This window comes from Haliotis rufescens, unplaced genomic scaffold (assembly GCF_023055435.1).
Source record: "Haliotis rufescens isolate VD_foot unplaced genomic scaffold, xgHalRufe1.0.p SCAF_7, whole genome shotgun sequence".
NCBI lineage: Eukaryota > Metazoa > Mollusca > Gastropoda > Lepetellida > Haliotidae > Haliotis > Haliotis rufescens.
The window spans coordinates 35,920,304-35,938,644 of NW_025964361.1; the positions used below are offsets into that span (position 1 = coordinate 35,920,304).

The 18,341-nt window shown below is 39.4% G+C and overlaps 1 protein-coding gene across 1 annotated transcript in view; it reads right to left on the reverse strand.

The window, feature by feature from the left end:
* Positions 1-12,726, reverse strand: part of LOC124129113 — a 48,653-nt gene extending 35,927 nt beyond the window's left edge. The window contains exons 1-3 of the mRNA XM_048388161.1: positions 12,670-12,726; positions 12,330-12,369; positions 3,968-5,188 (exon numbers count right to left, since the gene is read on the reverse strand). Coding sequence (XP_048244118.1) covers positions 3,968-5,188; positions 12,330-12,369; positions 12,670-12,708 — 1,300 coding nt within the window. The 5' untranslated portion in view covers positions 12,709-12,726. The remainder of the gene's footprint in view (positions 1-3,967; positions 5,189-12,329; positions 12,370-12,669) is intronic.
* Between the last annotated feature and the right edge of the window lie 5,615 nt (positions 12,727-18,341).

The following is an 18,341-nucleotide window of genomic DNA, read 5'->3' on the forward strand; positions in this document are numbered from 1 at the left end:
AGTGAGAGATCATGTTGGTATCATCCAACAAAGGCCACATCAAATCAACAATAAGAATGTGACAAACTACTAAATACATGTTGAGCCCCGCAATCTTTTCCTCAACACCCACAACAGCTAGCTTCAGTCTAGCCACACATTTCTTATCTATGACTAAAATATTTACGTTGCCACTTATCATAAATATATCATTAATAACTTTACATGAAAACAGTAAGCATTTTGGTGAAGCTACTAATTATGCAGTGTTTAAAGGTATTACCAAAAGTGTAATATGAGAGAATAGACTAGGGGCATTGTCTGCGTGTAAAGAGGGAATCAAGGGCCTCAAACACAATTCAGGAAGTAAAATGAAGGTAAACGTTAAGTAGGCTGCAAAGTAAATAGTGTTGCTGATACATTATTGTTGCTGATGCTGATACTTCCATTTGATTCTTTAATAGGGGAAAAATCTAAATTTATCGTTCATTATATCACAATAATGTCCCCTCCTTCGCTTTTTAAATTATGAGAAAGGTATTAACTGTAGAAAGTATTGAATGAAGTTCACATGTTGGCCGACTTTCCAAATACGGAATAAAACAGCCACCTACATTGTGGATGTTGAGTGTCATAACTTACATAAGTACAGCTGCTGTGTGACAGGATCCTGATGCCAATTAGAGAAATAAATAATTTAGCAAGAAAATATAAACCACTGCCTAGGCAGAGATGTCTTTTTCTGTTTTAAATTTGTATTCCAAAACACAATAGGTACAGGTGTCAAGTCTTCGTCCCTGGATGTAAAGTTTATGACTGTAATTACTAATTTCTGAGGATGGTGTTCACATCCATGGATTTCATTATGTTAAAAACACTACAAAACGTAAAAAAAACGAAGGGTACATGAATGTAGCTTTTCAACGTTCATACAATGTAACACTGGTAACCCTTTGGTCGCTTCCAAGAGAATGACACTTGATGACGTAGCGAAGTGGAGAAATCAAAGTTATCGGCTGTCTAATGTGGAAATTCCACAGTCTTATATGGCGTTGTCACTTGTCTACCAATGCTCAGTACACCACAGGAAGAGTTTCCGATCGTCCACGTTGAACGGGTCGAGTGACATGCCATGTGACATGACTGCTTAATTGAAAGAATGAAAGTAAAAAAAACCAGAAAACATATTTTCTAAAAAGCTGAAACATTGTAAGAGTCCGTTTTGTTTGATTTTGTAAAAATGAAAATAATATCTCGTTTACATTTCACATATGTATCTCGTTTTAATCTCCTCTCTGTTTGAAAGCAAATGTGAGCAACTGTGGCATATTCGATGTGCATTTAAAATCAGCAATCTGTAAAACAATATATGACTAATACGAATAGTCACAGTAGTTTTAATGTCATGTGAACAATTTTAAATTATATCATGGCTTATTGTGATTGGAAAAACCCGAAGTGATGCAGATCTCAGACGTTTACCTTCCTGGCGAAACCCATGAACGTTTGTATGGAGCTGACAAACCAAAAATAATAATCAAGGTAGATCTGGGATTCAAATCTACGATCTTTTTATCCAGGCAAGCTTAGGGTGTGCAACCCTGCCCATCGAATTACGGCGCCCATAAAATGACTAATACATGGAATAATGGTCATACTTGCCATATTGTGTAGTAGTGACAACGGCATTTAGAATATATTTATAAACGTAAAACATATACGATAATAATAAAATGTAAAATATTCATAGAAGTAAAAATGAGCTTTAGGTGACCATTTCCTGTTCGGGTCCCTACACGGCTACAATGCCACATAATTATAATATCAATCGTTTGTGTGTCGTGATACTGGCAGAAATACTGCTGAATATTCCTGAATATTTCTCAATCACTCATCATTTTGATCTTGACTGACACAGAAATGTCTTTGCAAAGACACATATAGACTATTTCACGTTGCTAACATACTGCAACACTTTGGGGCCGTGTTTGGCTTCAGTAAAGAGATACCTCAAACCAGATATTACATCAGGAACAAATATGACAACTACTGTAAGAATAATTAAGAACGTTCCGACAGATCCTAATGTGATGGCACTAGGTCTGTTGTCATGAGCACTCGTCCGCTTCCTGATATACCTGGAGAGGTTCTTAGTCTTCAGAAGAAGGACGTCTGTGATGTCCTTTCGTAACATCTCAATGAACTCCTCCGTGATGTTCCAAGGGACGTGGGCCTTGCAAAGACATCCACAACTCTGTGGTACATCTACGTCTTCCCCATCTATTGGAATGACAGCAACCGAGGCTGGCATATTGGCAGGATATGTTTGCAAAGTTGAAGTGGCTGAAGTCAAAGAGCTAAACGCTGTGGACGATTTGGTGTTTGATGAAGAGGTTGCGGGAACAGTTGGTTCTGATGACATGGTTTCCAATTCAACCGTAGATCTCGCTGTTGACGATTTGATCACTGCTGAAGATGATATTAGTGCTGGTTCAACAGTCATGGTTTGAAAAGAGGACTCAAACACAGTTATGAGTGACGTCATGGATGTAGAAATCACAGGTGATAATGACGGATGCGGAGTCGATGTGTGGGGGGACATTGAGGAAGATTCGATAAGTGATGAAGTTGAAGAGTCTTCCATACCTGCGTATAAAATGGAATATAAATATATATATATATAATATATATATCAAATATATATATTTGAAGGCGAAAAGTACTATGACAGTTACATTATCTACACCATAGATACTTAAACATATATATAAGAAAAACGTAAGTAATTCATCGAGCGATGCATCTTTTCAGCTTCCTGTAATTTTATTATCGGAATGTAGAAATTGTTGTTTCCCCTGATTAAATTATTATCTGTTGACAGCTTCAATCTGTTATTGTGATAGTGGAGCTGCTTATATCCTAACACTTCATCAGACAGAAATGAACTGAAGAATGACCTGGGCATAGTATTGGCAAAATACCTGGGTAAAATGACCGGCGCTAAGTTTGTATGGACGTGGTCACACAATCTTTAGATGTAAGGGCATCAAGTAGGCTTTGCTTAAGTACGGGGTTAATTAAGCAAACATATTCTCAAGCTATATTATTTTACGGATTTGATGTTGAGGGACAAATGGTCATAATCAGGACGCATTTTGGGAGTCGAACTCGTGAGGGGCGGGACCATGCGGCAAACTTAGGCATGGTTCGCAATTCTTCACCTGACATTAGCCAACACAATATAATGCGCACCCAACCCTAATATAAGATAAACTGTGGCAATTCTGTTCCTGTTCTGTACTTACGAAGCTCAATTCGATCCATAATTTGGGCCATACTTTATATAATTGTCAGCTTAATATCTGACAAGAATTCTAAGTTTTCACGGAATATCCAGCAATATCAAAAAGGTTTGGCCTGTCAACCAATACAAGTACACAAACATACCCGTAAATATGGATCTAGTATGACGAAAGGGTGTAGAAAGTAAACTTTTGCCAATAACAAATAATTAAATAAAACATGTGTAAATCTTCTTTAATGAAGAGTGAAATGAGGACGCACACTTTAAAAACATTTTTTCAGTCACGTTGTAAGTGTTTGGTGTTTAACGTCGCACTTATTCGAGCTATATGACGGCGACCTGAAAATAATCTTCACCATACAATCCAGTGATTGATATTTTGAGCAACGATCCACGACCTACGATGACAAGCAATCAACCAAGTCACCTGATATCCATTTGGTCGCCTCTTACCGACTTCAGACCTTTGACCTACATGTATAGGGAACCTTTTCTAACAACAACGTACCCACGGAGGTCAAGGGCGAGGTGAAAGCCCAAATTAACGGGTGTGGTGCTGACAGACCAAGAATTATGTTCGTGGTTCAGTTGGGATCTGATCCCGATCAGCTTGTCCCGAACCCACTAATGCCTGACTTCCTGCAGTTCCCACACCCTATTCCATTAAGATGGAAATATACTCACCAAACTTCATGTTGAGAGGAAAGGATATGCCATTAAGCATGTCCTCAGTTGTACCATAGAGATATGAACCAAATTCCATAGCGCCATCACCAACGGAGAGAGGCCACTCGTCCACCCTCATCGTTAAAACATCATACTGACATGTGGGGATGACCTCCCTGGACACTCCTGGAGAAAATACGTCACCTCCAACATCTGCGCGGCGGATGACCGAGACAACGTACATATGCACGCTCACACCGATCATGTCAGTTAGACCAAAATCCAAAAATAGTCTTCTCGTAAACCTGTTATTAGCAGTTAAAATACACATCGAGGCATCCCCAGTTGTTTTCTTATTCGTAGATTTTCCAAATGAGATAGCAAGAATAGGATTATTTGAGCTGATACATTGCTGGCCGCCGTCATCTGTGTCGATGTCCACGTACTCAAATGCGTTCAGGTTGAAGGATGAACCAATGCTGGAGTTCACCTGGGTGTTGTCCGAGGCAGAGACAATTCTGTTGATGGTTCCTTTCGAGCCATGTTTGATAAGGACGTAATTCAGACCAAAGTGTTCTTCTGGAATTAGCATCTCTTGTATAGTATCCAAACCTGAATTGTCGAAGACGCCAATGTTCTGGTGACCTGAGATGACAACGACAGGCTTGTCGCTAACAATTCTCGTTCCAGTAAAATCTCCACTACAAGCCATGCCATAAACATCATAGGCGTCAAGGACGTGGTTCGAAGTATCACCGTTTTCAAGAACACCGCATTTGTCACCGCTAGGAATCTTGTAATAAACGTCCACTGTGGTTTGGTCCATGATAGCTATAATCAGCATCACTGGTTTTTCGTTTTCAGAACGCATACGACCGTATGTTACTGCAATGTACGAGGTTGACAAGGCATGGAAAGGAAGGGCCATGTATCCAGATGCTTTGGTTTTCATACCATCGTAGACATAGACTGAAACAGATGATGAGGATGTGACGTACACTGCCGAATGTGAGGCTGTAAAAAAATCATTGTACCTCAACGCTCTCGGCAGTGTTTTCTTCCAAGATTGGCCAGGTTCAAGTGTTCTCATCAGGTCCCACCCAAGCAGAGGAATGGTGATATTGACATTTGCTCTCTCCTCACTTGAGATAAATAAAAGCGGGTTCCCTTCGGTTGATGGGATGTCTATGAACGATAGCATGAACTCAGTTCCTCTTTGATCCTGGCCAGCAACTTCTTCTGGAAATGTACAGAAATAACAGGATAAGACATCTGCACATTTAGTATTATCAAAATCATACATAATTGCAAGGTATGTGAATAGGTGTTGAACAGATATAAGTAAAATCACGATGGGTCAGCTCAAGGAGGATGGCACTCATGATGAGCAACCACGTGGTGAGTGCTGGGTAGCGCTAATCGCTTTTTCTCAGTGTGGACCTGGGGTACAATGTGTCCTCAGCACCCCATAGGCAACCTGTTTGCCGTTGGTTGCGCCCCTGTGTCGGCGGAGGACGGGAGTCTGGTGGTTGAGTGCAGTGGTTCCAGGAGTAGCCTTCCTTTGCCCAATACACCACTTTGACCCTTATTGGTGGAAGGATGGGGCCCGGCCCTATCAATCGGCTTGTCACGTCAACCCCTGTGGATCAATATTGTGTTGCACAAGTTTTTTAGACTATTGAATTCTTTTGGTCAAAATGTTGCAATGATTTGTTGTTGTCTTGGCCAATTGTTATATTTGTTGAATTTGTAATGTATACTTTCTAGTATGTAATTTGCCTAGAGTCCTATGCCCAGAAGGCGGCCGCGGTGGCTCATGGGTCAATCTGGTGGATTAATTAATTTTCAATTAATTCTTCTGCTTGAGTATATCACCTCAGTATCCTTGGTGCTGCCAATTGGAGATCCACTGGTATTTAGCATTGTCTTTATGACACTCCGTGGTGGGTGGGGAGCTGGGGGGATGAACCGTAAATACACTAACCATGGCACACGCAAAAATAACAGGCATTAGAGGATTCCTCAGATGAGGAGAATGCAACCCTGAGGACTTCGTCTACTTATTGGTTTCGATTTTTAGTGGTTTCTGCCACTGATGGTTCTCCATTGAAGATGAACCCATTTGCCATTTCTAAAGCATTGAATGGCATAGTTGGAGATGTGCAAGAAAATCCGTTCTGGTTTGCTGCTCTTTGAATGTAAAACTGCTAAACAAGCTGCTACACATTTGATTTCTATTCCTGTTTTGGTTATACCATGTAAGACCCAAAAATCAATCAAAGACATTGTCAAAGATAGAGACCACTGTCTCTCTGACATGTCCGAAATTGAAATAGCTGATGAATTGAAAGACCAAGGAGTTACAAACGAGATGAAACAATCATTAAATCAAATACTTATCTATTGACTTTTTCCAAACCAACCCCTCCAAGAAATATTAAAGCTGGCTACTTTAACATCGAAGTGGATAAATATATTCCCAATCCTCTTCGATGCTACAAATGCCAACAATTTGGGCATGGGGCGCAATCATGCCACAATCACAAGATCCGCCATCCATGTGGAGAAGGTGACCACAACACAGATGATAAATGTAGCAAAAACCCACACTGTGCAAACTATTCTGGAGATCATGTGGCTTCCTCGAAGTCCTGTCCCAAGTTCAAAATTCAGCTTCAGATGGTCAAATTGAAACATGAAAGAAACATAATCTCCCTGAAGCAAAGGTTTGGTCATGTCTACTATCTCTATCTCCACATCTGTTTCATACTCAGCAGCTGTGACACGCATAACTGCCAAATTAGTTACCTCCATACAATGCCAGACTGATTTTACTTGGGTTAACACCGATAACTTTTCCATGATACAATCTTATCTTATTCCCAAACAGAAGATCAACCATCAACACCAGTGGCAGCAGTGGCATCAGCACCAAAACCAGCACCTATTGTGACAAATGCCAGCAAAAAAGTTGATTATTCTAGAAAGTTTGATCGTGTACCGTGACCCTATACAAATATATAATAGGTTTCAAACCTTGGAGGACATGGATGTCTCTACTCATCCAAATGGGCGCAACAGAAGTAAGTCGCATCGAAATGGGAGAGGTAGATCTCGTAGAATTGCAGCGGTCTTAGGACCAATTATAGTGAATTACATTTATTAATACAAGATTTAAACCCATCGGCAGTCTCCAGGAGACATATATCTCAAAGAGACTAACAACTTTGATTTACGTCGGTATAGTTCCTACAATTCATTTTCTCCTCCAGGTGTTAAAACTACTGGAGGATCTTCTGTTTTGGTGAGACAGGATGTGATCCACAGCCCTGTGGCGCGAAAAAACAATCTTCAAGCTGTCGCAGTACACCCGACTTTGCACATAACGTTTATACTGTGCTCTCTACGGATTTCCCCTTCTTCTGCGCTTCAGCGATCAGATCTTCAATCACTATATGACCAGCTCCCAAAGCCCTGCTTGATCATGGGTGATTTAAACGGACATAACCCAGTATTGGGAAGTGTTGCCGTTAATCCTAAAGGTAAAGTCCTTGAAGATTATATGATGGGTCAATAACAATCTCCCCTGATGCATTGCTGCTTCAAGTTGGCGTAATGCTTGTACAGGAGGATCTCGTGCATGTATGCGCCGCCCCAGAATATCCCAAACATATTCAAGGGGGTTCAAATCTGGGCTCATTGCTGTCCAGGGTAGAGTCGTTATTGCATTGACCCTCGTGCAATCCACCACTGCATGCGAGCGATGAGGCCTGGCAGTGTCATCCATGTACTGAGGTCGAGTAGCAAGAGGGTGGTTGTCAAAATGAGGAACGACGACTGGCCTCAAAACGTCCCAGATATACTGAGCCCCTGTTAAGTTGCCCCTTATGGTGACCAAATCCAGCCTGCAATCATGAGAGATACACCCCCAAACCATTACCAAACCCCCGCCGTATGCAATAGCCGGTTTAATGTTCCTGGTGGTGTGGGCTGTTTTCCGGTGGCTCCAAACTCTCGTTCTTCCATCATGACGTCTGACCAATAGATCCGTCTCCAAGTTCTCAGATTCCAGTTCCGTCGCTCAATACACCATGCTAAACGAGCAGCTTTGTGGTGATCTCTCAACAAGGGACGCTTTATGACTCGTCTAGACCTCAGTCCTGCTGCTTTCAGCCGTTTCCTGTTCGAATGTATGGATTTGCAGAGGCCTTTGGAATGGTTATGTCGGCAATTTCACTTAAATTATCAGAAAACAGCTGAATAGGATCAGTTACATTCCTGAACACATCAGGCTTCAACCTATCAGTACAGAGTTCTGAAAGGAAGGCCAGTTGGCTTTTGTAAATTTCCACCTTGATGTGGATGGAACATCAGATTGATTATTTTCTGTTAGGATTGAAAGGAAATTATCAATTCCACACAAGTCTGTTCTGGTTCTGAAACAACGATTGGCCAACCACAGCCTCCCGATCTGGGACGCTTCTGTTTATTACCGGCTGGAGCATGTTTCTCGACTAAACGGCTTACGACAGTGTGATGATACCCCAGAATCAGACCAATGGCATAACAAGACATTCCTGTGTTATGCATGCCGATTATTTGCAATCTTGTGGCGTTTGGTAATCTCCTTCGTGCCATGGTCACATAATGTCATGGAATAACTGTTTAAAACCGAGCTTAAGAAAGCAATTTTAACGTTTGGCTATACTGCTTTTAGAGATACTCGAGGGTAGCATGCTGCACGAGCATACCATGCATGGCACATGAGCTTTCGTCATGCATGACCGATTACATCATCTCGAGAAAACATAATTTTTCCCGTAATTATAGCTTTCATGACTGTTACAAATATTGGGAACAAACAATAATGAAATATGTTAGGGTGTGCTTAACTTTTTTCTTTGTGTATATTTCAAATACGAACTTGTGCATTTTCAATGATGGATCAAGTACATATTTACATCCTGCTACTGGAACCTATTCCGCTTTAGATTTGTCATTAACAGATTCAAATCTATTTAACGAAGTTACGTGGTCGGTTCACAATGACTTGTGTGGAATTGATAATTTCCTTTCAATCCTAACAGAAAATAATCAATCTGATGTTCCACCAACATCAAGGTGGAACTTTACAAAAGCCAACTGGCCTTCCTTTCAGAACTCTGTACTGATAGGTTGAAGCCTGATGTGTTCAGGAATGTAACTGATCCTATTCAGCTGTTTTCTGATAATTTAAGTGAAATTGCCGACATAACCATTCCAAAGGTCTCTGCAAATCCATACATTCGAACACCACGGTTTGATAATGAGTGCAAACAGGCTAGGAAGTGCAAAAAATAGGCTGAGAAATATTTCCGCCGACATTCGACTGTACATCATTATATATATGACGTCACATAAGTTTTAAAGAGGTGTATTTCGAGTCAAACGGGAGCATGAGTAAGACATTTATACTTACTACTGTTGAAAATGAAGTTTATGGAACAATTATGGAAAACCGCAAACCAACATTTGGACGATGTGGGAACTGAACGGAGTTCTGTGGAGTTTGTGATTTGTCGTGTGTGCTGTAATAATTTGCATGGGTGGTATGGGTCTTGTCATCTGAGATGGACCTACTGTATGACCCGGCGCCAGCTTCATGTCTGTGCCCAGTCCTTCCGCACAGAGAAGGTCGGCCAACAATTTAATAATTAATTAAAGTTTCTTTCCTTACCTATTTATGTTTTATTTTTTTGAAAGCTAGATTAACTTTATTTGGCTTACCATTGAATATTTTCAGAGCCTATCAATAAAGTGTTGTTCATTGTAGATTTGCTGTGTCTTGGTTTCTCAAAATCCCGGAGTTTTTGTCCGATACGATGGTGAATCGGGTTTCGGTTTGGGATTGATCAGGAGCAGTTGCTTTGATCTGTGTCGGCGGCCACATCTGAGCAGGGTTCCATATTGTTTTCATTCGCTATTGTCTTGGTGTTAGATTCCTATCATTTCCGAAAACAAAGTCTATATCGCTCAAAAAAATCAATTTCATGCACCTCAGTAATTTTACAGAACTTTCTTCACTTATTAGTATTGATATATACTCATTCCATATCCAAATCACCGTAAGGACAGTCCATTTTGTTTCATGTAGGTCTAGCAGCTTGACGACATTAAACACCAGAACCAAAGCATTTATTATTTATAAGTCAGATGAAATGTTACAAGACCAAACAAAATACTAAATTAATTATATTGCTGATAAATGCAGTGGTTAAAAAGAAAACAGAAAAAACTTTTAATAGATCTTTGTTTGGCCGTAGCGATAACAAAGATCTGATTTTATTGAGATTGTGTTAACTTTATAGTATGAAATTATAAATCAATTAATATATCAACAAGAATATATACAAGCGAGAAGAAATATTAATCCCACCGTTCCATTTTCACAGATCGATTCAAGTCCAGACCATAACTGCTTTGGAATATATCCCAAAACAGCCTAGCTGTAAACGGTTCATCACATTTTCAGATTCATTATCGTGTCTACAGGCCATAAAATCGAGCTTTTCAAGTCATCTATTCATTTAAGATATTTTAGAACTATACAATGACCTTGCTACTGACCAATACGACATCGTCTTTTGCTGGTTGCACTATGGCTGATGCTGCAGCAAAGGCAGCACTCAACAAATCTGTGACAACACTTTTGGTACCATACAGCGACTACAAATCTTTAATTAGATGCTATATAAAAGGCCTAATGCAAAAGAAGTGGGACACCCAAGTTGGTACTAATAAATTACATGCAATAAAACCAACTATCGGTGCGACGATGTCGTATTGGCCATTCTCGTCATACACATGCATATTTATTAAAATGTGAAGATCCTCCATTCTGTGTCCCTTGTGATGAAAGAATCACAGCCAAGCATGTCCTGCTTGACTGTATTGATTTTTCCATCACAAGGGATAATTATTTCCAGGTTTTATCCATCAAGAATATTTTTAACCAGGTAAGTACTCATTTAATTCTTGTATTTTCTCTCAAAGAAATTGTGTTAAAAGATCAATTTTGATAATATGTATTGTAAAAGGTATGTGATTGTATTTGGTAAAATGATTATATAACTGTGATTGTAAGTGGCTGTACCTTCAAAGGGGGTTGAAGTTACGTAAAATAATTGTCCTCCTGAGAAGGTACGTAAGTCCCACTTCATTCAAAGTATGTTTCATTTCCATGGTTTTAATCGTAGAATTCTTGTTGATTTTTAAATGCTTTGGTTTAAACTTACTAACACTCATCAGTAGCCAGAGGGATGGTGTAAATCCTGCTGGGTTACCATGTAGGTAGCAGAAGTACCGTACGTCCACACGGCACCTAGTATGGTGACCTACCTTTGGTTACTGGTGATCTATAGTCCATTTTTATAATGTATTGTTAGGAATAGTTCAAATTTTAAAATGACATACTAGTTTTATATCTACGTCTGTGATAATCTAGTTATGTTACTGTCCTTCGTCGACAGGTTTTATAGTTCAGTTTTGTGTAATATATATAAATATATATATATATATATATATATATATATATATATATATATATATATATATATATATATATATATATATATATATATATATATACACACACACACACATATAAAAATATATAAAACTTGATTTAGCCACGATATGGCTGAAATATTGCCGATGTGACTATGAACTATGACTATTGGGAAACCCAGGTCATATGAGTATAGATGCTAAGCAATAAATATCTTCATTTCGTATACATAAAATCAATCCAGTGTCCCACTCACAACATCAATATGAAATCAAATGTCGATTCGGTTAAGAAATTATCAGTTTCAATAACTTCTGGGGACAATGTGATTCGTGCAAGCAAATAAACAACCACATGCTGTACCAGATAAAGATCGACGAAGATGGGAGTTCATGAAATATTTACACATGTGATTTCATTAAAAGTAACTTGAGACGTGAATGTAGACTAAAATCTAGCCTCTGAAATGAACATATCGTACATAAAAAAAACATTTGTTCAGTTATCTTAATAAAAATATAATAAAAAGGAGCCCAGTGACTCTCTTCATTTTCAGATATTGCAGTGATCTAGACTTGCCAAACATTATAGACTTGCATGGGCTGTATTTGATATATATTTGTATCAGGGTCTGTAAGACAGACTAACGTGAATGGAATTCCCCCTGATCTAGTAAACCGTTTGATGGTAGGTTAACCGTATTGACTTTCAAGTTGCCGTGCTACTATGGAAGCATGAACCCTTGAAAACAAATCTTCTTTGTGTAGGACATGTTTCTATTACTTGTATTTACAACAAGGCTAGCTAATATGGCGGAATTCATATTATACTTACTGGAAAATCTGAACACGAAGCAGCACACTGAAAGCAATATCTGAAAAATGGAAATTATACCACTTCAACCAATGCAGTCAAAGATCGGCATCACGGATATAACATTAATAGTCTTAAAGAACCCACGTGGTGGAAAGACTCAATTAATAAAGGATAAACAAATAAAATATATATTCCATTGCCTATTTTGACGATAGATTAATATCTCACTTGGTTTGGTTTGAATGTTTGACCACTCAGAAATGGGACAAGAAACATGTGACAAATCAGTCAGAATTTACCTTTTAAAGTAAACGATGTACATAGTTCGCAGGGAACAGACAGACAGATTTATACGAACCCAGTTAGACTTGCAAAACATTGCACTAGACCTTTCCATCCTGAAGAGATTTGTGTTTCTAATCATTGCCTCAGTCGTAGTTAATTATACCTATGAACGCTGTATGTGTTCAGATGTACCATATTTCGATAATCGATTGAATAACATTTGTTTTGCATAGATCGATACATTGATATAAACACAAACAGGTAACCATCAGCTTGCGCAACAAAGCAACCAGCTACATCGTCGTGTTCGACAAGTTTTCATAGTAATCAAAGTATTGGGGTTTTCGTTATTCGTGACTCTTATCAGGGATGCGTGTTAAAAATCATGGATTTTAAGGGACGTGCTTGTTTGGGTTTGTCACGTTTCGAAGGAAAAAACGACTGTGGAAGCTTTATTGATAATCTTGTGCTTCGATTCGAAATACACGTATAATGGTCATAAAAACACCTAGGTATAAAAGTACGTACGTTATTGATGTACCGCTCCATCTACGGTGACTAGGACTGGCCTGTTGTTCTGGGCCTATGTAATAGTGTTCAAAGCGCATGACGACACACTACAGGGAACCATTTTCAAAGTACATGACTACACACTGCAGAGCACAATGTTCAAAGCGCATGATTACACACTGCAGAGCACCATGTTCAAAACGCATGACTACACACTGCAGAGCACCATGTTCAAAGCGCATGGCTACACACTGCAGAGCACCATGTTCAAAGCGCATGACTACACACTGCAGAGCACCATGTTCAAAGCGCATGACTACACACTGCAGATCACCATGTTCAAAGCGCATGACTACACACTGCAGAGCACCATGTTCAAAGCGCATGACTACACACTGCAGATCACCATGTTCAAAGCGCATGACTACACACTACAGGAATCCATGTTCAAAGTACATGACTAAACACTGCAGAGCACCATGTTCAAAGCGCATGACTACACACTGCAGAGAACCATGTTCAAAGCGCATGCCTACACACTGCAGAGAACCATGTTCATAACGCATGACTACACACTACAGGGAACCATGTTCAAAGTACATGACTACACACTGCAGAGCACCATGTTCATAGTACATGACTACACACTGCAGAGCACCATGTTCAAAGCGCATGACTACACACTACAGGGAACCATGTTCAAAGTACATGACTACACACTGCAGAGCACCATGTTCAAAGTACATGACTACATACTACAGAGCACCATGTTCAAAGCACATGACTACACACTGCAGAGCACCATGTTCAAAGCACATGACTACACACTACAGGGAACCATGTTCAAAGTACATGACTACACACTGCAGAGCACCATGGTCAAAGTACATGACTACACACTGCAGAGCACCATGTTCAAAGTGCATGACTACACACTGCAGAGCACCATGTTCACAGCGCATGACTACACACTGCAGAGCACCATGTTCAAAGCACATGACTACACACTGCAGAGCACCATGGTCAAAGTACATGACTACACACTGCAGAGCACCATGTTCAAAGTGCATGACTACACACTGCAGAGCACCATGTTCACAGCGCATGACGTATCAAGTTTCTTGTATGGGTCCTGGGTGCTGGCTGCAGGGCAGGGCATGCTTACGCTTTTCGTAAACACCTGGTGTCATCGTTGATTTTCAGTGATCCATTCATATAATGTTCACCGCTGTTTTGCCGTTTACGTCCAATAGCATTTGTTTCAGTGGATAATCGAGACTGATATTCTCTGGTGTTTAATACACTCACTACCAAGAGAAACGCGAACCATAGAAAAAGCTGGAAGCTTAGAAGTACGGAAGTTTATAAGAGGTGTTTCACATGTGTACCAATTAATCACAACACTAACAATCAGTCAAGTGTTGCGACATAGTGTCACGGTATTATTGCGTCACATTTTGACCGGAACAGTAACATCCTAGCGGCCATAAATAATGTCACTTTTGTGTTCAGCAACGAGACATGTCAATAACCTATGTGACCTCCATCAGCAGCGACCACAGCAGCTAAAAGCCTACCCATGTTCATGATTCCGGGAGCGGTAGGGTAGCCTAGTGGTTAAAGCGTTCACTCGTCACGCCGAAGACCCGGGGTCGATTCCCGACATGGGTACAATGTGTGAAGCCCATTTCTGGTATCCCCCGCCCTGATATTGCTTGAATATTGATTAAAGCGGCTTCATATGAAAACACAACGTTCTGCCATTGACCGTTTCGCCAGTCACGATGAAATGTTGCCCACTTTTGCCGCGCACGGCCGTGGTGTGGACTCAATCGAGCCCCAACGAACATGTAGGGTCAACGGCAACGTAAATAGTTGAGACGGCGTCAAGCGGTTTTGAGACTTATTGTGAGCTCTAACAATGTTTCTTGCTCTAATGGCTGCCTGTAAGAACCGATTCCGTAAATGAGAATTAACAACATAATGACGACACGAAACGGTATGACGACACTCGAGGGAGACCCCTCCGAGCTTGACGTTGTTTGTCTGGACGTGAAGTTGCAGAACTCTGTAAACAGTGGACTGGTGAACTCCTTATTAACGGGCAACACGTTGAACATTCCACCCGGCCTCAATATTGCCCATAACTCTGTGGCTGTCATCAGTGATCAAGCGTGGCATGTAAGCCACATGCTGAATAGCTTACCAAACTTTACTCGATAATCCTACACGAGACAAATGGTGCATCTCGCGTCATGAATCTCTGATGTCACATGTGTTACGCCAGATAAGTATTGAGAAACACATTGATTGTGATAATAACTCTCTGATAACAGAGGGCGATTGGGTAACCTAGTGATTAAAGCGTTCGCTCGTCGAGCAGAAGATCCGGGTTCGATTCCCAAAATGGAAATATGAGATGATCTTAACATGCCTTTCACTGATGAGGAAGTCCTTAGGAGTTTGCACAATTTAAAAAATAATAAATCTCCAGGGTCTGAGGGTATTGTAAGTGAGTTTATGAATCAACCAGACATTACATTGCACCTATTTTAATAAAACAAATGTTCAACAGAATCCTTCACACTGCAGGTTTTCCAGAGGAGTGGGGGGCAGAGCATAATCTGTCCCACGTTCAAAGGAGGTAGGAAGAATAAACCCCATAATTACAGGGGAATATGTCTCATTGATACTTTAAGTAAGGTATTTACTTCCATTCTAGAGAGAAGATCCTACTCCTGGTGTGACTGAAACAATATCTTAAATGAAACACAAGCAGGTTTTAGATCAGATTTTGTTCAGGTTGTCAGTGTCTAGATCAGACCCGCGAGGACGTTGCGTCATTAGCCAATTTGATGATTTTATCATACTCTTCTACTTTGTTCGATACAGCTATTCTTGATCTGTCTTTGTATTCAGGCACAGAAACAATATATCCACTTTCAATTGATGAATTATAGACAAACACCAACGGTTTCTTTACGTGGCAGAAAAGCATAACATTAAAAATTAATTATGAAAGTTCATTACGAATGCTCCAAATGGGGACGTGTTATAGCAAACATCATTACTGAAACATCCAATTGATTATTTGTTCTTCAAATATTTTCCGTGATGATGTGGAGAACGAATGTTTCTCTTTTAGATGACAACATGTTTGTTTTGAACGCGTGTGTGCTTATGGGTTTTTTCCAAGTTGATCTTAACTGGTTGAATATATATTATATTAGGGTTGAGTATTTTGTTTCTGTCGATCTTTAGAAATGTGGATATTTTGATCCTACAAGAACATGTAGTTCTGACATACATTTATATCGGTTTGGTTACGTCCATGAGTAATTAAGTGTATTATGTACCCAGTTCATGGGCAAAAAGTAAAACACAATTCTCGGTAGATTTCTCTAGCAAAAATACATTCTTCATGGCCCAAAGCAAACTTTGTTCATAAAAATGTAAAACGTCAACGCCAGAGAATAATCAGTTTCGATTATCTGCCGAAATAGATTCCACTCTGCATAAAAGGCCAAACAGTGGTACACATCATAAGGTTGGATCAATGATGAAGAGATGAACAATATGTCTGTGACACTGATTGACAATTTGCCACAGAAATGTTCAGACCGAGACATTAAAAGTGCCCCCACTGTGTTGCAAAACAAACATGTCTTTCTTAAACGATATTGTTTATTTTAAGCAGCGGAATCTCGACACTTATACAAAACAGACGTACTTCAAAATTAAAATATCGTTTTTATAATTTTCAACAAAATCAGTAAATGCAATATCGTAGCCTTGGATTGTTTGGTTCATCGATCACTTGATTTGTCTTGATTTCGCATTGCAGGCATCTGGACAAAATAATTAATCAATATAAGAGAATGTTTTCAGTCATAATGAGGCGTGTATATTAACTTGAAATGTTTAACCTATTATTCGATCATGGTATATTTTAAGGACAGTGGCTTTAGTGGTATTATTAAACTAATATATAAACTTTAAGGTAAAAGTGATAAAACAAGAACCAGACAAAAAAGACCTGTCTTATAAGTTTTCTCGGAAAACTTTTCAGTTGAATTCTGAACAATAGAATATATAAGTTCTTAAATTCAAATAACGTTTCTGTCCGAATCACAAGCTGGGTTTAGAAGGATTATTCTACAAGTGATCATATACTCTGCATAACCTAAAATACTTACTTAAGTCAAGGAAAAAGAAAGCTTTTGACACCGTTTGGAGAACTCGAGTCTGGCGTAAACTACTAGTACAAGATATTATAAGTACAAGGTATTGGTGGTAGATTTGATTAAAAGTGAAACCATTTGGTTTATATGTTTATCAGGCTATTAATTTTCGAATACCCTGAAAATAATTTACTTTGGTTTAAGACAGTACTGGTATATATTTCCTATCACTGTTTCAAGACACTTATTATTGTTTGAATAAGGAGGTTTTTTAATCACATGTCCTTCAGGATAAAGAGCATAACCAGCGCATTAATTTGAGGGAAAATTATATTATTTCATTATTTTACGGAACATGTTATTTTTGTCTAAATCCCAAAAATGGAAATTCTTGTGAATTAGGAACTTTTTTTCCATGAGCCAAACCTACACAGTAATTGACAAATGGTCGCGCTTTATCTTAATTACGTTTTGCTCACAATAGTTTATGATTATGATATAGCCGGAATTGACTCCGCTTTGAACAGAGATTTCTTTTGATGATGGAACCCATCGGGTAAACTCCTTTGATATAAGCTTTGTTTGTTTGTTTGTTATTTAACTTATGCAAATATTCATAACGTATTGCTTTGTTTACACGTGCGAGACGTATGTTGTCTCCACTAACCTATGGAGTGTATTGTTCAGTACCATGATGTGGACGCCATTAATTTTATCTTGTGTGGTGTTGGTGGTGGGTAGATCAGAGATCGTCTTCCAAACTCTTTCTCCCAGCCTGCAGTTCCTTTACCGTGTGTTTAATTGTGGTGAATCTTCCCCATAAACAGCATGCAATCGTTCATCAATATTCTTTGATGACTGACTCTTTGATAAATGTGATGGCTGAGCTGTGCTTTTTGTCCAATTCAATGCTAAAGAACAGGGTACGCCAGAGCCGAAGTCAGCAAGTCAGTGAACTGAAGCACGCCAAATTGTGAAAGATCACTCAACAAACACAGGTCGAAACAAATATATCACACGTCAGCATGGCAACCTTTATTATGCATCAAGGTGA